The sequence below is a fragment of the Chlamydotis macqueenii genome, chromosome 7, assembly GCF_036417535.1.
Source record: "Chlamydotis macqueenii isolate bChlMac1 chromosome 7, bChlMac1.mat, whole genome shotgun sequence".
NCBI lineage: Eukaryota > Metazoa > Chordata > Aves > Otidiformes > Otididae > Chlamydotis > Chlamydotis macqueenii.
In genome coordinates, this window is record NC_141562.1 from 13413734 (window position 1) to 13435913 (window position 22180).

At 43.2% G+C, this 22180-nt stretch overlaps 1 protein-coding gene and 1 long non-coding RNA gene across 2 annotated transcripts; one reads left to right on the forward strand and one right to left on the reverse strand.

The window, feature by feature from the left end:
* Positions 1 to 506: 506 nt before the first annotated feature.
* KIFBP (kinesin family binding protein) lies at positions 507 to 13063 on the forward strand. The gene is made up of 7 exons (XM_086752450.1): positions 507 to 859; positions 3255 to 3353; positions 6722 to 6801; positions 6915 to 7098; positions 8227 to 8311; positions 10686 to 10795; positions 11514 to 13063. The coding sequence occupies exons 1-7, from the start codon at positions 512 to 514 to the stop codon at positions 12390 to 12392; spliced, it is 1785 nt and encodes a 594-aa protein (XP_086608576.1). The 5' UTR covers positions 507 to 511; the 3' UTR covers positions 12393 to 13063.
* Positions 2252 to 17947, reverse strand: LOC147600055 (uncharacterized). Its single transcript, XR_015259083.1, has 3 exons — positions 17833 to 17947; positions 5062 to 5153; positions 2252 to 3135 (listed from the first exon to the last, which is right to left on the reverse strand). It is a non-coding gene; the product is annotated as an uncharacterized LOC147600055 (long non-coding RNA).
* Positions 17948 to 22180: the final 4233 nt, after the last annotated feature.

Genomic DNA, 22180 nt, shown 5'->3' on the forward strand with positions numbered 1-22180 from the left:
GCCATTGTCCTGCCATTAAGAGCCATATGCGTCTCGAGGCGCGAGCGTGTCACTGGAAACTCGGTGCTGGGGGAGAGCAGCGCTCTTCCGAACATGTAGTTACGGCACCTTGCCTGTCAGCAGCCCATGCGTGAAAAATCCAGTTCTAAGAATTTTTTTTTTCTTCCAGAAAAATTTTACGTTGAGCCCCGCAGCCCCCTTCTTCCAGAGTGTCCTGGGGCGCTGGTGGGGTGCTCCTGCTTGCCATTTGCCGTGTGCTGATTCTGCACGCTTGATGTTGTTAGCCCTCAACCCCCCTGTCCCAGAGGCTCGTGGGTGAAAAACGCTCAGAATTTGAAAGGGGAACGCGGGGTACCCCGCTGCGCTGCGGCGGCGGGCCGGGGGCGCCGCTCCAGTCGCTATGCTGGCGGGGCAGGAGGAGGGGGCGGAGCCGTCCCCGCCGCGCGGCGCTGATTGGCCGTCGGCGTGGCAGCGGCGGCGTGCGTGACGCAGGGCTGCCGGCGGAGGGAAGATGGCGGCGGCGGGAGCCGATTGGGCCGCGGTGTGCGAGAAGTTCCGCACCGCCCGGACGCTCTCGGCCGTGGAGTCGCGCAAAGACCCGGAGACCGAGCCCTACCGCTCCAAGTACAGCGCCCGGGCGCTGCTTCAGGAGGTGAAGCAGCAGCTGAGCGCCGCCGAGGAGGGCGGAGAGGGGCGGCTGGCGGCCGTGCGGCGGGCCGTGCTGGAGTACGAGCTGGGCGTCAACCACACCGACACCGAGGAGCTGTCGGCCGGCGAGGAGCACCTGCAGCGCTGCACCCAGCTCCTGGAGCCGCACCGCCTCTCCCCGGACTGCGTCTCGCTCTACATCCAGGCCCAGGTGGGCCGGGGCCGCGGTGCGGGGTGGTGAGCGGGGGGGCTGTGTTTGCGTGGCGGGAGGCCGTGGGCTCGGGCAGAGCGGGGAATGCTGTGTCTGCGGGCCGTGCGGCGTGGTCTCTGCAGCGGGCTGGAAAGGGGGATAGAGCGGCACTCCCATCCCCCATGGGCCTGGCTCGTTTAATCATAACAAACGTCAGGGCTGCTGGTGTTTATTCCGTGCTCAAAGAAATAATTCGCAGGTGAGGGCTGTGCAGGGATGCTGTTTTCTTGCCAGCGTGCTGCTGATGCGTCTGGGCGCGCGGAGCACAGCGTGTTCTCTTAATAGATCTGAGTGTTCACAAAGCAGCGTACTCTTCAGGGTAGACTGACACATAACTTGTATGAACTGAGCAAGAATAAATTAGTAGAAGCCCTCACTGTGTCCAGAACTTGTTTGTGATTCCTTAACTGTCATTTGTTGTTAAAGTACAGTTGGAGGTGCTTTTATTTATGTGGTGTCCTGAGAAGGTAAATTGTTCTCAAAAGCTGTCACTTATTGCTTGATATTCAGCCTTGCCTGCTATCTCTTAATCTATTATATTTTATTCCAGATGAGTAAATATAGTCTTGTAGAAGTAATAATATGCACCTCTTTATTCTGAAGAAAGTCTTACTGTTAACAAAATTAGTTCTTGTCATCTGAGTATTCGCGAAAGGGCCTTTGCTCAACCACTCCGTCATGGTGGCTGGTGTATAGTTAGGTATCTGTCTTTAGACTTTAAATTGAATAGAGCCGTTATTTAGATGTTAAATGGCTACTTTAATTAGAAAAGGCTTGGTAGCACTTCCTTGTCGAACATTGCAAAGCTGTCAAGGAATTGTGTGTTCATGTGCAAAAGCGCCAGTTAAACAGTGACTTGTCCTACATTGGTTAAGCTGAGCTGTCTGGAGTTGGTGAGGTTACATCTGCTCGTTGTCCTTCAGTGTGACAGGCTGGGTACACCGTTTCAAATCTGTTACTCATTATAAGATGGGAAATTGCTTGAGAAGCCAGTCAAGATGAGGTAACATCTTCCCAGTGTGTGTTGCTGGGGATTTGTTGTGCTTGTGGCTGACAGGGGTTCCACTGTGCTTTTGAACTGGTGTGTTGTCTGTGGGACAAATGCTGTCCATTGCATGGGTTTTCCTGTCTTGGAGCCTTTAGGAAACAGGAGGATAAAGTTGCTGTGTTACACGCGTGAAGTGCTGTGGTCCAACAGAATGGGTCTTCTGTCATCAGGCATGCAGCTGAGAGCAGTGATGGTAAATGAGTATGCCCTCAGCTTCCCGTCCCAAAAGCTGTAAAAGACTTTGAGTATTTAATAAAAAAAACCCCTTCTGATATAAAAGCAGTAATTGTCAACAGTGGGTGTATTTCTCCATTGGCACGTTCTGGGTTGTATAGAGTATGTTGTCCTGGCACTGACTTCTATTTTGAAAGAAGGAGCATTCCTTTTTCTTGCTGTGCCTGTTTCTATAGCCCTGCTTCTAATTTCTGAGCTTCTGCATAGGGATATCTATCACAATTTCCATGTAAATAAATTTGATCCATTTCACTGCTTGGCCAAGGGCAAAGTATTTCTGTTCATAAACAACATGCTGTGTGGTGTTTTCTTTTAAAAAAAATAAAATAGATGGAATTGAAAGGGACACAGATCTGACACAGAACTACGCGTTCGAACTCTTTTTGAAGGTTTTTGGTTTTTTTTTTTTTTCAGCCCTGTTGGATTTTGTAACAGCACTGTCTAGGAATTAAATTATCACATCAGACATGGAATGTTTTAAATGCATTTATTAAGATGAAAATCCTAATAAAATTAGAGGTACTTTTTTTTGTAAAAGGTGGGTTCACAGATGCAGTAAGTAATGTTGCTGTAACTTAAATTTGAAGGCAGTAATCTGTAACTTTTGCATCTTAATGGTTCCTTTAATCTCTTTTCATTGTTGAAAATATACAAGCCTTCATTCCTAGCGTATCTTTTCCCTGTTAAATTTTTCTACAGCCATGATGACAAATTCCTAATTCCTTTGCTCTTTTTATGGTGTTGTATATGGTATAAGAGCTGCCTGGATCAGATGCAGAACATACTGTGTGGAAAAAGTTCGTTGTTTGAACACACCAGTCCTAATTTAGCAGAGTAAACACAGAAAATTGCAGTTCGTTAGGTGACTTCTGTATGTATTTGCCACTGTGTGAGAACCTTCCTTTCTGAGCAACTTGCAAAGAAGTGGGTGGGCACAGTTTTTGCTTTTCCAAATCTGTTGTATTAGAACACATATATATAAAGATGAAGACTGATAAATTGCTTGGAGAAAATGTGTCATGTAAAAGGAACATAATGGGAAAATAACTATTTTGTTTTTCCTTTTACCTTTAGAACAATCTAGGTATCCTGTGGTCTGAAAGGGATGAAATTAAGACGGCGCAAACTTACTTGGAATCTGCAGAAGCCCTGTATAATCAATACATGAAAGAGGTACTGTCTTTATTAATATTGTGTCAGATCTTACTTTTACGTGCCACTTACAGTTTTGGTAATCTTTGAAAAAACATACGATGGAACTTGAATTTCTGAGATTTATAGTGGCTGCTATGACACTTTTGAAAAGTGATACTTTGAAAAGTGGACTGCTAGCATAGGAAGAGGCAAACTGGATGATTGCTTGCTAATTTCAAAATGGACTTACTGAGGAAAGCAATTTTGCTCAAAAATAATGGCCCTTTTTCAAAGCTGTTTGAGTCCAGAGTTGAAGCCAGGTAGAATTGGGCTGTTAATTAAGACTCTTCTTGATCTTATATTGGACATACTGTAAAATGTCAATGCATGCTTTTGGTAGGAAAAGGAAACAAAACTGTAATATTTGCATGGTTTACTCTGTGCGCAATATTTGTACAGGCAAGTAGTTCAGCTCCATATCCAAGAGGACAACCTTAGCAACAGCTAAACCCCTCATGCATATTAAACAGCCTTTTGAGTTGTGGATTCTGCTGTGTATCAACAAAGATTCCCTTGTGCTAATTTTAAGCTCTTTGCAAAGCTTTTCCTACACTGCCCTGCCTGAGGGACGGTTCCTGAGTGAGCTGAAAACGTTTGTGTCCTTAAAGGAGCAGTATCTGTGTTTCAGGACAGCTATAAAGGTTGGACAGAGCTTAGTTTAATTAAATTGCAGTTCATACATTGCTGGGTCATGGCTAGTGAATACTCCCCCTGGGGCTTTGTTGCCTGGCTAGGGTACACCTACATGGCTATCAGTAAGCCCACATCAGATCACTTGTCACATTTTTTCCCCAATTTCTTTTTTATTTTATTTGACTCTTATATTTCAGGGCATTATATAGTCAAACGTAGCTATCCCTGAAGACTTTTTTTAAAGGCGCTAAATAAAATGTTTTTGTGCTAACTTTATTGGACTTCTGTCACATTTCTCTGAAAATACTCAACTGTATTTCTCATAATCTGCCAAGAATTAACAAAATAACTGCAAAAACCGGAGGGCATGGGGGAACTTATCTAACTGCTTTATGGTTTATAAAGAGGACTTGAGTTTCTTGGAGTGGTGTTTGATCTTTAGGATTTATACAGCCATGTCAACATTCATCACTCACAAATTATAAAAATGTGAATATACTTTTGTTAACATTCCCCATTTTTAGGCAGTCAGGAAGCCTTCCTGTCTGGGAATCTTTGGGAAGCTGTTGATGATTGAGGTGTTTTCCTGAACTGGTGGATTTAGTTGTTTGCTAACTGGATCTAGTTCACTTAAAAATTGAGTGGGATTGGTTTCCCCTCCCGCTAAAGCAAGTAGAGCAAAACCAAGGCAATTGCAAGAATAAAATTATTTTGTTAGAAATAAAAGGTCCTTTTCGTTTCTGCTCCTGAATGCTTTCAGGTTGTTTTTTGTTTTTTGGTTTTTTTTGTTTTTTTTTTTTGGTTGGTTGGTTTTTTCCCCGAACAGATAATTAGCTATTTTAACAACATTTGGCTGTTAGGAAAGCTGTTTGATTATTTAATGCACTACAGTGAAAACCTGAGGTTGCTAAACTTCATGGGCAGGAGCTTGGACTAATAAAGTCCACCTGGAAAGGAGAGTTGCAGAGCTCTTCCTAAGGATAATTAAAGGCGTAAGGCTTGACAAGAGGGAATGAATCCGTAGCTACAGGAAGGAGGCAAGGGTTTTGCTTACCGTGTCATTTCAGTTGCTTTCTTTGCAGGAATAGCTCCAGTCTTGCCAGAATATACTCCAGATCTTGTTAGAAGGCTTGAGAGCCTTTGTATCTAAAGAAAACAAGATAGAGGATTATAAATTCTCATCTTGAAACCTAATGAGATATAAACAGAAACCCCTGAAGATTAAAAGACCACATAAAAAATCTATACCTCTCTGGTAGGTTAAACGCACTTTTACTTATTTGTCACACAACTGTTTCAGACCCATTTGTTCATCTTTGAAGGTGAATAAAAAATTCCCATTAAAAGCAAACAAACAAATCCTTTCAGAATTTTTTAATGAGAAGTACAAACATAAGAAGACATCTTCTTCCTGATAAAGTGAATACATTCTCTACCCTCGCTCCTGTTCCTGCCTGAGTCCATATTATCTTACAAAAAGTATTTATCTGGACTGCTTTTTATTTGTTGCCTTGCTTTCTCTTGGCCTAATAAATAAATGGCGTTAGGAAAGGGCTCGGAAAGTTGCGTACTAAATGGGGCTCTGCTGCTAGCAGACATGTTGAACATCCTTCAGGATGCACTGTGTAATGGAAAAAAGCCGCCTTTAGAAAGACACCTTCATTTGAAGTGTTTTAGAATTGGCATGTGAAGTTAATCACAATTACAAAGGAAATTAGATAAGCACAGATGAATAAAACTTTGCCATAAGCAGTGTTGGGCTTGCTGGTTATGCTGACTCTGACTTTATTGACAGTTGTTTTAAGGCGAGATTGAAGGGAGCACTACTGAAGATGTATAGTTGTCATGGTTCTGCAGTCATCTCAGAAACTAATGTCATAGAATGCACAAAAATAAGTTTAAAATCAGAGTTACTTCTACGTGGACAGCAATATCTTAGTTTCCATTCTTGATCAAGGAAAATAAACTGTTTTGTATGTGTCACGAGATCTGTCTGTATAAGGATTCTGACAGAACTCATGGTTTAAAAAAACCCCAAAAAAGCACTTTTAAACAAGGTAGTTCACATCATTAATAACTTGCATGTAAGTCATGCCTTATGTCAAGGTTTAGCAGCTTTGTCCTCCAAAGACATTGCCTGTTGTCTCATTCATATTTTTGAGTAAATATTCTCACCAGCTGGTGAATAAAGGGAGTCACTTCACAGGGCTGAGTCTTCACAGCAGGCCTGCTGAGCACTCTCTGCACAGAATGTTCTTTGCGGGCCTTCCTGCAGGATGTTTTCTTGCTACTGATTAGTGCAGATGGGTAAATGAATATTTCACACTTGAAGGCATGCTTAGCAGTAAATTGATGCTTGAAAAACTATTATGTTATTGTACAAAGTAAAGACACCCAATTATAGTCTTGTAGTATCCAGGTTGAGGATTTCTGGCGCAGACAGCATGCATTACTTTGAAGTATGCAAGCAGAAATCTTCTGCAAGCTGAAAACCTTGTAATTCCATGTGGAATTGTGGCTTTCTTCCTCTAAACCTCCTGAGTTTTGTGGAGTTGCTCCAGAGATGTGGCATTCAGGTAGGTGTAGATATGTTACGTGAAGTTTTGTTGAATTGGAGATTGAAAAATGGTAAATCAGCTGCAGCCAGAAGAGGGAGTGCTATGTTACAAAGTAAGAGAAATGTAGTATACTGACTATATCATGTACTCTTGCAGGATGGAAATCCTCCCCTGGATCCCAGTGAACACTTCATGGCAGAAGAAGAAAAACTCACAGACCAAGAAAGATCCAAAAGGTGGGTGGTAACAGCATACCTAGATTATTATTACTTTTTAAATTTATAAGGGTGTATTTAGGGAGGGGGAAAAAAAAATAAATAATCTCAAGAGACTCTTTTTTTTTTTCCAGATTTGAAAAAGCTTACACACATACCCTGTATTATCTGGCACAAGTCTACCAGCATCTGGAGATGATTGAGAAGGCTGCTCAGTATTGCCACACTACTCTTAAACGCCAGCTTGAGTATTGTGGCTACTACCCCGTAGAGTGGGCACTCAATGCTGCTACTCTGTCACAGTACTATCTCTCTAAGGTAATATACCTGAGGTTTTTCTGCTGTGATTATATCATAAATGTAGCTATCAAGTAAGACAACTGTTTAAACAGCTGTTTGAGACAGGGCTCCGTGTCAAATTAAAAATGCTCTCCTGTAAAGCCATGACTTGTCTTCTGACATGAAACATCTGTTGGTTTTTTCTGAAGAGGACATAGTGGCTTTCCTGTGGTGTTGCGATGACAACGGGAAAAATGAGCAGGGATGTAGGCATAAGAAAAGTTCCATAGTTTATGAAGCAGCAGCAGGGATGTGACATGATGCTCGTACGTAGAACTTGAAGGTCATAATAAATTTTAAATTGTTTTTTATAATTATCCTGTTCTCTTACAATACAGACTTTGAAACAAAAAGCATCTGAGGGCCAAAGTATTGCACGTTATGTGTTTCCTATAAATTACTGTCCTTTATACCTTGGCACGTGCTTAAGACTTCTTTGAGCCTATGTGAACATTAAGGTGAATGTGTAAAATGGAAGCTGTTTGCTTCCACACATCTGTGTTGAAATGCTTCAGTTTTATTTAGCAATTTCTATATTCCAGACTAGTCAGATGCTCTTTTCTGATGCTTAAAAGACTTCTGGCGTACCTAAACCACTTAATGCAAATTTCATTTGTAACTTGTACTCTCCATGTCATTTTGATGCAGTGATAGCAGTAATCATTAAACAGTACACTGCCAAATATGAGTAAAGGAATCTAAATCTGACTCATAATGTTGATTTGTGTGTCCATTTCATTCCAACTAACACCCCATGACACAGTCTGTACCACAAGTCATCACTTCCTGTCCTGCAAGTGAGCGATAGTAGTATAGACCAGAACAGGGAAAATGCTCACACTGTATTTATCTGATATTAAAAGCAAGGCTTGCTATTGTGGCTGTGGTAGAGAGAAAATGATTAATTAGAAAATACAGTAACAGGCGTGGAAAAATTGTGTCTTTTTTTCCAGGGTCCACAGGAGTATGCTCCAGAGCTTCTCAGCTCTAGCATTTCACTTGTGTTGATGTATCTTTACTGTCTGAGGTGAGGGGTTTAGCCAGGCTGAGAGCAGTGCTTGGGCTGCTTGTACCAGTGCTAAACACTGCTGTTTCTGTTTCTCTCAGCAATGCTTTATGGAGTCCCGACACTGTTTAGCAGCGGCCAGTGTCATCTTTAGCCAAGCTGGACAGGTGCCATCTGCTGAAGACAGTAAGTTCATATAAAAATTTAGACTAAAGTGTTGTGAATTAAGCATCATTGATATATAATGTTTGAAGTGCAGTCTAGTAGTATGTACAAAACTTATCCAAGTGTTAGCTTTCTAAAATATTTTTAATTAACGATAAAGGGGAATGTTTCTGAAGAGCTGCTACTGCAGCTTAAGATTGGCTATGAGTAAACCCTGTGAGAAAAAATTCATCTCAGTAGTGGCAGTGTCTCTCTTCACCCATTTGTCCTTGTACACGTGCTTAAAACGCAGCTTACCTTTGCTTTTCTTTGGTCAGAGGGCAATGATTTAATGAACCAAACCAGATACTTCCCAGGAATAGTTTTAAAAGAGGGAGCGAAAATGCAGCTTTTAAAAACCCCAAGTCCAGATGTTACACTTGTATTGTCTTTTGTTGCTGAATGCTGCAGCCTCATCAACGGCTATTTTTGGAGTTGTAGCTCCTCTCCTTGTTGTTTTGGCTGTTGACGCAAAGGAAGCGCTTTGTGGTTTAGCACAAAGATCAATAAAAGAAACATGTAGAGAACTGACCACAATTTTAAGGACCTGTGGTTACATGATAGTGTCAGTACTCAACATAAATCCTCTGTTTTCGGCTTAGTTTTTGCTTGCTTACAGCACAGCCTTTTACTTTCTGTGTCTTGGGCAACTGAAAGCTTCAAATCAATAGAGCTTTAACTTGTGGAGAGCAAGCAAGTACTGGGGGTAGGCCCTGTTGTGTGAGTTCCTGACTCTGACTTTGAACAGTGAATATACTGGTTAACTTTTAATGATGTGAGCTGTTTGGAACACAAGCTCTTTAATCTACTGATGTTGTTACTTCAGGTTAAAATATAACCTGAATAGACACAACTGAGTTTTATTTAATTGAAGTTCAGTGACAGTACATTAGTTTAATTGCTTTTACTATTGATCTTAGCTCAAAAAATACAGAACTCTATGCAGTTGCCTTTCTTACTGTTCAAGTACTTTGAGGATGATGTCCAAAAGCTTTTTAGTTTCGGGGAAACAGGGCTGTTAAGAGTCAGGTTGCACTAATCTGTGAGGCTGTGTGAAAGCAGTATATTGTGAAATACTCAGTAGATCTAAATCAGTCAGGGCTTCCATGGCTACCTGACTGCACAGTTGTCAGAGTCCATTTAATACCATACTTATGCCAAAAAATGAGGTTATGTTTTCGGTAGGTGTGTAGAAACATACAGTCAGTTACGGTCTGAAATTCAGGTGCAAGAATGGAAGTGGTAGATAGGAATCCTATTTTTACTTGTACTTTATAGATTTTTGAAGTGATTTTTGGTCAGGTCAACTAACTTCTATCCTGACTTCCTCCTCCACCAAATGGGAGTAGTGATATTTGTGTTTGTTTCAATGGAGTAAACTTTTTCTCCTATTTTCCCTGCCCTTTCATGGTGAGAGAGCTGGGCTGTGGACTTGAGGATTATTATGCAGAAAGGTCTAACTTACAGAAAGACTAATACACAGTCAGCACTGGCCACCTCAAGATCATTCATTTTATCATGTTAATCAGAATATAAACACACAGAGGTATTTAGTAAAGGTGCCTTTTCTCAGATGAGCAACAATTCTTATTTCCTTAATAAGAAGAAATTGATTGGCTCTAAGGTAATGAAAGGTAATGAACACAGTGGATCTGAGTCTGAAGTTGGCTCTTTATTTGGTGAAGAGGAATGCTAGCATCCCCTCATTGCTCAGCTAACTTACTGCCTTCTGCCTAGAGGCTGGGAAATGAGTTCTCCTTGAACTCATTTATGTTATCTTGAGACATCAGCAGTGCTGCTACTTATGACGGGGGGAGACTGTGGGGAGAAAAATACAGAAGTTGTAGAGCTAATAAATCTTATGTTAGTACCAGGTAGATGAACGAAAGGCAGTTTCCCCTACTTTTGTTCCCTTTTTTGACAGCAAGTCTGGGGCTCATTGCAGTACAAATGCCCTCATCATCCTCAGAAACAATTACCGGGCAGGCAGCTGAATCTTGGAGAACAAATTATCATTATTTCTTTCTCTTCTTGCAAAGAGACTTGAAAGCCTTTTCCAGTATGGCACCTCCAAGATAAAGGTTGTCTTAAACATACATTGTGGTCTATTTTCTTTTTTTTTTTTTTTTTTTTAAAGAATTCATGCATGACAAATCCATGTTAATCTATATGTTTCCACCAGAACGACAGTTTATGGAATTATTATATAAACTAACACAGAAAACATGCTTCTCTCTAAAAACAAGGAAAAATTAATTAATTACAAGTAACGTATTATTTGCATGTAACATTTGAGACTCTTACTGGAATGCTTGAGTTCTCTGAAGGTTTTTATGTGTTTATGTCCATTCAATAGATGAAACGGAGCAAGACCAACAGGACCTTCGACAGAGAAAAGCTGAAATTGCAAGATGCTGGATTAAGTATTGCCTGAATCTCCTGCAAAGTGCTCGGAAATTACTTGAGGTAAGAGAAAATCTGTCCTGTCGCTGACATTTTTTTTTAAAAAAACCCCAAAGTATATTTTGATGTTTGTAACAGGAATTAATTCATAGTTGGTAGCAAATGATAAACAGTTGCCCAATGAATAATACAATAAATGCTTGCAGTGTAGTAGGTCTTTCGTAGTGTGCTTTGACTTTAGTGCAACCCTTGGAAATAAGCACAGCTAGGAGACCAGCTAGTGTAATCAGTGCACTGCTTGTACAGCAGCTTCACAACTTTCTCTCCTCTCTGCTGCATTTTCCTGTGGCTTGATTTGGCAGATTACTCCTTACTTATCTGCTAGTAAGAACATCTTACTAATATGCAGCAGTTTTGTGTGCTGGTGTTCTCATTCATTCAGGCGTTCATGTCATTCATGCAATCATTCGTTCTAGTGCTTAAAACTCAGTATTTGCTGAAGTACTTTGCAGAAGCAGGGCCTTTGGACTTGACTCTTTTGGCTTTATTATCACACAGGGTAGGGAGACTAAATTGTCCTAGTCTTACATTTTTACAAAATCGAGACTGTAGTTGACATGATATTTTGTGAATATCAGGTCTGATATGCCAATCTGTCTTCTCTTCTGTCTTGTTGCTAACTACTTTGTATTTCAAAGGTAACTCCTAAATAAAATGATTTGGTTTAAGTCACTCTTCGTAAGCCACGTGTGTTTTTAATTAGTATGCTTTGTCATTTCAGGATAACATAGGAGAGCTGGATCCAGACAGGCAATCGGAACTTAAAGCCCAAAGGAGAAAAGAAGAGGATGAAAAAGAGAAGGGCAGGAAGAAAGCTGTCCTGTTTGGGACGAGTGATATATGTGACTCTGTCTTAGCCATGGAAGAGAAAGTGAGCAGCATATATCCTTTAGATTTTCAGGAAGCCAGAGAAATCTTTCTTGTTGGTCAGAACTATATTCAGGAAGCAAAAGAGTTCTTTCAGGTTGATGGTTATGTCACTGACCATATCGAAATTGTTCAGGATCACAGTGCTTTGTTTAAGGTCCTTGCTTTCTTTGAAGAAGACTATGAGAGGCGCTGCAAAATGCACAAGCGTAGAATAGACATGCTGGAGCCTATATATGCAGACCTGAATCCACAGTACTATCTGTTGATTAGTAGGCAGCTTCAGTTTGAACTTGCTGACACCTATTATGAGATGATGGATTTAAAGGTAGCTATTGGTAACAGGTTAGAGGAGCTAGACTCCCACACAATTAAAAAAATCAATTCTCTGGCTCAGTTAGCGATCAAATATTATGAACTCTTCTTAGATTCTTTGAGGAACCCAGATAAGGTGTTTCCTGAACAGCTTGAGGAAGATGTTCTTCGCCCTGCGATGGTGGCTAAATTTCATATTGCACGACTCTATGGTAAGCTTATTACTTCGGATAGCAAAAAGCAGCTGGAAAATATGCAGACATCACTGGAATATTACACGTTTCTGGTAGACTATTGTGAGAAGTACCCAGATGCTGTCCGTGCTGTTGAAACTGAACTAGAACTCAGTAAGGAGATGGTGGGTCTTCTTCCAACGAGAATGGAGAGGCTAAGAGCAAAGCTGTGTCCGTTCATATAAATACTTGCCTTGAAGGAAATGTGCACTATTAAAATGGTATCTGTCAAAACCAGTGCTGTCAGACAGCTTCCGAACTGATGGGTAGAACTAAGGTGTCTACAGTTTGGCAGCAGCCCACCTAGAGCCTGCAGTAGTGTAACTTTGTGAGAAACTCAGAGCTCTCCAGTTCAGCACCTCCCACACACTAATGGTATAAACTCTAAATGTAAAGTGAATATCCAGCTAATACTTTGTATTGTTTGTCCTGTATGTAAATACAAACCTTTTCTCCCTTACATTTTTTTCCTTCAGTATATGGTTCAGTTTCTAAATGTAGTGCTGTATGAAAATTGTTTCTTTTAAGAGAATTTGTTTCTCTAGGAGGATTTTTCTAAAAAACCTGAGGCACGTTCTTCCAACTAGAATATATTTTATCTCTTCTAACCTTTGTCCCCAGAACACCTTACCATATGAAGGGAACTTTATGTTATTCTCAATATTTATTTTGTACATTGCTCAGTGTTTTCTTTTTTCCCCTGTTAATCAAAATGTAGTTACTAGAGACTCAATAAATGGACTAGCTTGGCTAAATGTTTTTTCAGAGTCCTTAGAATTCTGTTTCCTTCTGTCTTGCTAAGATTTGATATATGTTACAACTTTGGCTAAAATAAATAGTTGTGAAAATGTTTCCACATGAGTGTCTTCGGTTAAAAACACATGAGCAATTGAAGTGCGGGAACCAAGAGCGAGAAAGCAGCAAACTTTCTTGCTTGTGGTGGGAGGAGATGCCCTGCTCTTAATACACGGTAGAGAATTCATGGGGTAGAGCTGCTGTGCTCTCATGCTCCAAACAGTTGCTGAATACTGCCTAAAGCCTGGGATGCCATAGATGGCTTCTTGCCTTGTGTTGGTCAGGGAGCCCAGGTGCTGTCTCAGCAGGAGCTGCAAGCAGGGACCTCTCTGAAGTTGCTGCTGATCCCAGCGCTGCAGAGGCATTATTCAACATCTGCCCATGTGCCCTTGATTGCTGATTTCTCTATTAAAGCTGTCCTGATTGTCATTAAGGACCTGCTGGTCTGGCAGGGATCCTGCTCTTACACAACCTTTGCCTTGATCTAATTTAGCCACCTCTTTATGGCAGACCAGGCTGCATTTCTGACCCAAAATGTATGCAGAGGTTGTCTTTGTATTTCTGGTGTGCACAGAAGGATTATGAACCAGGACCTATTCTAGGTAAAATGTAGCCTGAGCGCACTGTCCAACCGGCTATTAAGAGATTACAGTCAGAGATGCCAAGGGATGTTGGGAATGTCAGGTGTCAAGGTCGTGGAGTGCACAGTAGCGTGCCGCTCTGCCACACAAGTGTGTCTTACCGCTGTCAAGTTCATGGGAGGATGTTTACAGCAATAGAGAGCATTGAAGGAGAATAGTCAAAACAACTGGATTCTTCTGGAAAGTGAGAGAAAACGGGGGGGGGGGGGGGAATGACGCTGGGTTGGAGGGTGTGAGGGGAAAGCATGCGTAAGCAAGAAAGCATATACGTCGTGTGGTAAAAATCTCTAGCTTGCAGAATTCTCTGCAGAAGATTTAAAACCACAAAAAAATAGGCCAACAAATGGGTCCTGGAAACAAGAAGCAGCAAAACTCAAAACTAGACCAGCTACCTGCATGCATGTAGAGTAAGGGAGTGAATGTGTGCAAGTGCATGTGTGCGTTGTTTCTGTTTTACTGAATAATTGCCTGGTCAGGCTTTAGGAGTTACTTTTCTGTTGTCAGATCTTTAGTTTTTCCCATGGCCTGAAGGTAGGGCAGCCCACAGTGAACCAGTACTCAGCAAGCTCTACTGTGCGTTATTGTCTATTGTTTCAGTTAAAGCTAGTGGGCCCTTTTAAGACAAACTCATAATTTGAAAGTTATTTTTTTCTACTGATGTTTAGCTTCATGTTTGAGTAGAGGAAGGTGGTCCCTGCCCCTTTCCATACGCTTTATTATTTCACCTATGAGGGCCCTGGAGCAAATTTTTTGAAGCAAAGACTGGCTCCTCAAACATAGTTTACTTGTAATTTAAGGAAGGACAGATTGTGAGCTAAGTCAGCATACAAAATTACTTTCTTTTCAAATAGAAGAATGCTCTCATATCATTCAATACTTGTCTGAAGCGAGTGTTAAAAGTTACCTGCAGGGTTGGCAGAGTTGAAAGAAGTGCAGGGTGATGTGTCCCTTTTAACGAGCAGTTGTGGGCAGAGGAACACCCTGAATTCACCAAAATCCTAGTGAGAGCTCAGCAGACGGGCAGGAGCGGGTCTGTACTTAAGAAGGCCCGGAAATAAGAGGGATTGGAGCTTTTTCAACACAACTGTGGCGTGGTCGGCACTGTGGTTTGGAGACCTCTCTCCTCTGAAGATATCCCAGAACCATTCAGCTTTGCAGCTGTTCTTAAAAACTGTGCAGTACATTTAATATGTGTTAAACAGATGCAGAGTTACAGAACCCAGTGATGCCAATTCTTTATCTCCTATAGCAAATGTTCAAGACTACCACCAGCTAAGTACATTTTATTACTGGAGACCGTATCGTGCCAGATGCTCAGCACAACACACTACGTTGTGGGTCTTCTAAAGGCATGTCCTTTTAAGAAAACCTTTTGAATAATTCCTGTTTGTTCAGTGATTTGAGAGAAGGAACTTAAGTAAGATTGTGTATTTAGTTAAAAAAAAAGGAGGCGGTGAGCTTGTTGGATTAGGCAGCAAAGCTCCCTTCAGGAATGCTGAGTTTTAACTGTAAAGTATGTGTGAGGTCAGGCATTTATTTCAAAGATTAATTAAAGATTAAGTTCTTGTGAACTCCATTTAACCTGCATTTCTATTCCTTTTTGTACGGAAAAAAAAAAAGCCTTAGAACTGAAACCTCCTTTCTGTTGTTCTACTAGTTTTTTCTCCTTAGCCAGCATAAAGCAGCGAGGTTGACAAGAAGCCCATGTTTGTGCAGAATTCATATCGAATGTGAGATCTGAACTCAGAGGCTATAACCTCAGTGTACTTCTTCAAATAGTGCTCAATATTCACAAGAAGCAATTTGGTTTGATCAAAAACACAGTTTTGATTTAGTTGAAATGCTCTTAATTCTAGTGCTGGCTAGAGACATGGTATGTGTTACAAAACTGGTCAATCAGGAAGGTTGTGCCATGCTGAAATATTTTGAGAGAGAAAGAAACCAGTGCCTTGTTCTCTGTCTCTCCCTACAAGCCTATCAAAGCAGGTTATTTCTTTTTTCCCTTGAGTGGACCACACTGCAGGAGAGCAGCTGGAGGTGACAGCTGTGTTCTTTGCTGTTCTCTCCTCTTAAGCCAACTGAAATACCAGGGGAAGTGGGCAGAAACGAGCCCTCACTTCCCCTTCGCAGCAGGAAAGCGGGTCCCCCGTGTTGCAAGGGGAGCAGCCAGTGGCGATTGCTGCCTCGGTAAGGCAAAAGCAACAAGTCCCCGGGCTGGGTTCACGCTATTTGCCCACCGGAAGGGTCCTCTGGTGGGAGTTTTGGTCCTGCCCTGGCACTGAATTGTGTGGTCCTGATGAGGCGGATGGTTTCCTTCTCTATCTGCAAAATTAAGATGCCTCGATGTACCAGTACAGTGCTCGCGCTGGGTGTGATTACCGCTGCGCTTCCACATCCGGAAATATTGCAGGAGCCTGATTAAGCTCAACATCAGATATCAGAAACAAGACTGATCTTGTCAATACACGGCTTTATACATTTCAGTTTTGTTTGGTATTTTCCTTTCACTTAACACTGAAAGCGAAGTTGAGCTTTACTCCTGTATTTCTTTCAACAGACAGAGACAGTCAGTGTTACGTAGATGTTTTCTGTGGAGCTTTTCATTATAAGGTGCCCGGAAATAGTCCTGCAAAGGAGGACGTAGCTACACTGACAGCTCAGGAGGCCAACCCTTCTGTAGTCTTGAAGTTACAGAACTAAAGACTGTTATGTTAAAATCAAGTGCGAAAATTTGTGGTGAGAAGCATTTGTCAACTTTCTTTCCTCTTCAGTTGCAACATCTTTGGCTACTTTAGAGCTCTCTACAAATGACTAATGCAGTTTTAAAATTTAATTTGAAAACTGCTTTGGTGTTCTTCCCAGGAACTCTGTCCAAAGTTCCTGCTAGTACTTTTTTCTTTTGCAATTTGGCTGGTGGTTTCTAGCTCTTCCTTGTCGTGGGTAGGCATACAGTCAGTCAGCAGTTTCCCAGTGAGGGCTATTTGCCTGGCTGCCTTTTTTTCCAAAACCATCGTACAATTGTGTCTTTACAGCTGAAGATCTGCATGATGTGCCAGAGAGACTGCTGGGATAATAAACACAGCACGTTTTGCAAACACGTTACTTCCCTTCAGAACAGAAAATATCTGTGGTATTGAGCGTTTGTTGAGGGAGAAGTGACTGATAACAATGTGGTGCCTTAGCACCAGTGTGTTTAATAATTTGGGTGTTTTTAGCAATGTTTTAAATACTTAGTGCTTGAGTTTTTGGCATCTGGTACGCACAAAACACTTAAAGTCTTTTTACATACTTCTTGTTGCTGTGAAAGAGACTTACCAGTTGGCATGAGACAAGGATGCGAGCATTTCATGGAGGTTTTTAATGCAATTTTCTGCTGAAACAAAGAGGAACTGGGTGAACGATTGAGTGAAAGATCGCAATGGGCATGTGATGGAGTGAGCTGGTGTTAGTCACTGAACGCCGTAAGAGGAGTACAAGCGCTTGCGTCAGCTGCTCTGAGATACGTAGGTGAAATGCTTGGGGCATAAAAACATGGAATTAACAAGACGGTTTCCTGTACGCTAACTGTCTTAGACGGGAGCAAGAGTAAGCGGTTCCCAGAGTGAGTCTCAAACTGCTCAGAGTGTTGGCCATGAAATTCCTCCTGCTCTCCTGAAGCCCATCGCTGGGTAGCCAGTGGGTTCAGCAAACACCAGCGAAGTTTTACAGCAGCCCACTAGAGGATGCAATCAGGTGGGCCCAGAGCCTCCTTCCACCAGAAAGCCAGGACTTTTTACATAATAGAGGTAGTGACACCCTAGAAGCGATGTCTAGTAGAGATAAGGAGATGAAAATGGTGATGCTGGATCTGATTGTCAGCACATGGTCTGCAGGCAAGGAGAGGACAAGAAAGAACAACATAATCTCCTGCCAGCAAAGTTTACTCTGAACATCAAATATTTACCAATGGTTTGTGCACAGACACTTAGCCCTGATGAGCGTCACACATTGCCATCCATCCTGCCTGTCTGCATCTGAACTTCTGGCAAGTAACTCTCAAATCCTTTTCCTTTTAACTGCTCCATGTGCTTTGCCTTTCTGTTTTTTTATGGCACCGAGCTGCTGGTGTTACACAGGGCTCGTGGAAAGACACACTTTGCTCTCTACACCATAAAGGCACAAGATACTGCAAATGTCTTGTGAGTCTTACCTTCCTGGTTGGCCTGTCCTGGCCTCCCCGCTCCACTCTGCTGGAAAGGTTAGATGAGATGAATCCTGCCCCAGGCTTCAGCTTTTTGTGTTGGCTGACCCCTGTCTGAGTCCTCTTCTGCACTGAAAGAGATGAAAAAGTAGAGCAATTATAGAGCCCGGCTCTTTGAAGTAGGAAAAGGCAAAAACTGCTTTTTTTCCTAATAAATGCAAATTGTATTTTCTAAAGGGACGTACTAATCTTGAAATAGCCTATGCTGCCAAGGGCAGAGTAGCTTCGTCAGCACCACGGGCCATTTCTGAACCCGAGGGAGGGCCGTTTGGAGCTGTTCCGTGCTGCAGCAGCGTCCACCCTGAGAGCACAGAGCAGATCCTTCAAGAGAGGCTTGGTGGGCTGGAGCGTGCCAGTCCCACCGGTGAGAGGCTCCCGTGGCGGACCTGCTTTTCATGCCTTTCCTCATTTTTCTCTTCTGCCTGTCACCTTTCAAAACAAAAGGATACTTCTACTAAAACAAACATGCTTAAAACTAGCTAAAAAGTGCCCAGCTCCTTTGATCAACAGGAAACAAAAAAACCCCTCCTCTTGTCTTTTACTCTAAATATAATTTCACCTCTTTTCCCAACAACTCTGAAGATCACAAAACCACATCTGTAGGTAAAGCGTTGATTAACTGGGGTCCAAATACCAGCTCTGCTCCACTTTACAGACAGGATGGGAGAAGCGGATCTGGGGAGACCTCCACAGGAGTGTCCATGCTTCCCATTCCTTTTCATCTTCCCAAATTCACTGATGCCCTTTCTCCCTGCACATGGTGTGAAGTTTTTATGTGGAACTGGTGACATTTGTGCTTAGAAATAGGTTCGCACTCGTGCAGGGAGTGGAGGTAAGGTGGACTGCTCAGGGTGGATCTATGGGGGAAGAGACCAGAGCTATAAAAAGCATCTAAAAGCTGCTCGAACTCATATGAGGTTGTGCTGTGCTGAAGAAACCGTCTTACGGAAAAAACAGCCATGTCTCATATCCAGGTAAGTGATATCAAACAAGCTACATATGCAGCAATGCCAACTGGTTTGCAATGAACAGACACTCCCAGAGAAGCAGCAGAGGAACAGGGCACCAGGCTTTGCTCTTAAAACATCTTTGTCCCATAGTCCTTCTCTCCCTAGTCAATTCCTTGTGTTTTTAGGGGTGTTTTCCCAATGAGCAGCTACATGAAGGGGACTCCCTTCCCCCTCACTCTGCTGTGCATGTCCTGCTCGCAGCGAGGGCTGGCTGCTTCCACCGCGGGGCTGCTGCTGCTCAGGGATGAAGTTTTAAAGAAGGAAGGACAGCCACTGAAATTGCCTCCCTAATCAGAAACTGGAGCTCAGCTGCTGTGTCCTGTCTTAACTAGTTACTGCTTTTAAACTATAGTCCTGAATTTGTCAGCCAAAACCTCCTCCTGCACCAGGCTTCGGCATATGGAAGCAGAAAGCATCGCATCTCCCAGCACAAAAGAAAGCTGCTTTTTTTTTGTCCTGAAGGACAGGCCAATTGCTTGGTTAAGATTTTTGGTAAAGGCAAGATTGCTGATGGGGAAAGGCCGTTGGCAGCTTCCTGTCAGCTGGCGGCTGCATTCGATCTTGACACAGCTGTGGCTTCCTAGGAAAGATCTCTGCCCATGCACTTGTTGATCTTCGTCATGGGAAAAAAACAAGGAGTTGCTCTTCTGTGTGATCTAGATGGCAGCAAATGTCAGATTTCTACACGATGCACGTGAGCGTTACTAATTTCTTACAAGATCTGAATCTTATCTCCATGGGCCAGGTCCTGATACTGCCATCGGAGGCAAGAGGCGGCGGCGCGAGAGGCCGAGGGATGCCGTGTCCTGCCGGGATGCGTGTGCCATGATGCGTGGGTACACGGGCAAGCGTGGGCCAGGCGCTGAGCTCAGATGCGACGCAGTTTAAGAATTCATCTTTGCTCAGGGCTAGATTTAGAAATCTCCCCGGATCGGCCCAAGCTTCCTGGGTTGCCAGCTCTTTGCTACTTTGAGGCAGGATATATTTTTGGTTTCAATTCCCAAAGGTCAGTTGGTTGAATACAAGCTGGTGGCAGAAAGCATCCTTAAATGTAGCTGGGCTGCCTGCCTGGGAGAAGTTCGCTGTTGGGTGAATTGGGATGATTTCGGAGTGTTTAACAGGGCAACTCATGGGCTACCTTTGAGACAAATCAATGTGCTCAGCGCCTGTTGGATGTCCAGGTCCAACAGATCTCGTTCCACCTCGGCAGTGAGCGTTGGGGAAGAAACCTGTTCTGCTTTCCCAAAGGACAAGATAGGCAAAAAAATGCTCCTCATGTTCAACCCAACTGCTGTTCAGACACTCTCGTCTTCTCCTTTGCTCACTGTCTGACCGCCATTTTTTCTCAACTGTTGCTGTCATTCTTCCTTTACCCTCTTTTCCAGCTCCACTCAAAATAGATGCAGTCTTTTCTGTACTGACTGCTCTCCAGAGCAGGGACCTGTACAAAATCCACTTTCCCAGCAGAGAAAATAAAGAAACGAGTATTGCAGGCAGGGCCCAGTGCTTCGGGACCCCTGAACGCTCCAGCTGACTGCTGGCTTTGCTGCTCTGCTGGGGACGAGCATTTGAGGGGTGCAGAGGTCAGCCTGGACCCCCTCAAAGCCAGGACCGAGCTCCTATGGGCTGGGGCAGAGGAAAACCTGACCTCTGAGAGCGGAGTGACCCTGCAACAGTTAGGGTTTATCCGATTTCTGAGCAGTTATGAATGAGAAACTTCGTTATCGGGACCCCTTGTCTGGATGGATATCGCCTGGCCTGTGTGCCTCGCTGATAAGTGCTGGGACCGTGGGTGTCCGTGCACCCAAGGGAGCCCATCCACCCAGCTGCCTGCTTGTCGGAAATAGAGGCTGCAAAGCAAACCTGCATTTGCCAGTGAGGAAAAGCAGCAGAGAGAGCAGCTACGTCGGACTGCTCCTCCGGACCGAGCTGCTTCGGCTGCGTTTATCTGTGCTGGAGCAGGGCAGGGGCTGGTGTCCACCGAAGAATTGGCCAAAGCACCCTCATGATGTCCCGGTGGGATATTTCAGGCACATAACGAAGAGGCCTGGGTCTCTGGTCGAGATGCTGGGCGCACAGTGCTGAGGCAGCCCCGTCCCTCCACCAGCCCCCGGCTCCCCAAATTAATGCCTTAGAAAAATGCAGAGCTCTTAATCTGCTTTGCATGTGATTTGAAAATAATGGCAGCACTTCAGTGTGGTAGTTGTAAGAAACGCTCCAGGAGCAAACTGCGTTCTCAAATACCTGCTCCTCATTTATTTTCTTCTTTTTACAGCCTTATTCTGTCAGGGCATTTAATCTTCCAATCTATATACACAGGATCTGTGCAAGAGGAATATTATCCTATGAATCTTCCTTGCTGTTTACAGGAGGTAAATCTTGAGGTAGCTGGCGTAGGTATGGTGACTGTCCTCTCCTCTGTGATTTAAAATATTTTACTTAAAAAACTCCTCTTTCTCTTAAACTTCGATAGTCACACAACGGCACGTTTCAAGGTTAGTGTTCCAATATAGTATAGCTTGTATGCTGTTTTCTGTCTAAAAAAAAAGAAAAAAGTATATTAACTTTCTCAAGATGAGATTTTTTAAATTTGTGCTGATTATTTGCCTTTTTATGCACCGAGTGGCTTACAGGGAAGTAAATATTGCATGGCATTCCTCGGGCATCCAATGACACTCCACAAAAAGGCATGCTTTACTCTTCAGACTTGCACATCCTAGATCACTTCAGATTGAGGTCTGCAGTATCGCTTCCATTTTTGCAAGAAGGTGGAAAGCTCTTTGCTTGCCAGTTGTGGTGGGATGCGAGCACCAGTAGAGTGCAGCAGGACAGGAGGAGATGGGCACAGGCTGAAGCTCCCTGCAAGTTTCTGGCCCCCATTATGCAGGTGTAAGTGAGATGGGAGAGTGGAAAATTTGCTTTAGTCTTCCCATGGTTACTAATTGTAAAGCAATCTCATTTCCTGAGGCACGCCGCCGACACAGAAAATAACAAAACCATGTGGCAAAACTGCCAGCACTACAAGTTCCCACATCAGCTGATGGTACGAGACAGATAACTCAGCTCTGTGAGATCTCCCTCCAGATAGCGGGGTTTTGCAGCTCCCCTCCAGGAACTCCCTGGTGAGTTCCTGGCAGCTCCCCCTGCTCCTGCAGGATACCCAGCCCCCAAAGACTGTGCCTGCTGGTGGGCACCGCTCTGGCAGCATCCTGTGGAGCTCCCAGTGCCAGGGTGGGAAAAGCCCCTGGCTGGTGGGAAGGGCTGAAACAGCTGGCAGAGTGGCACTT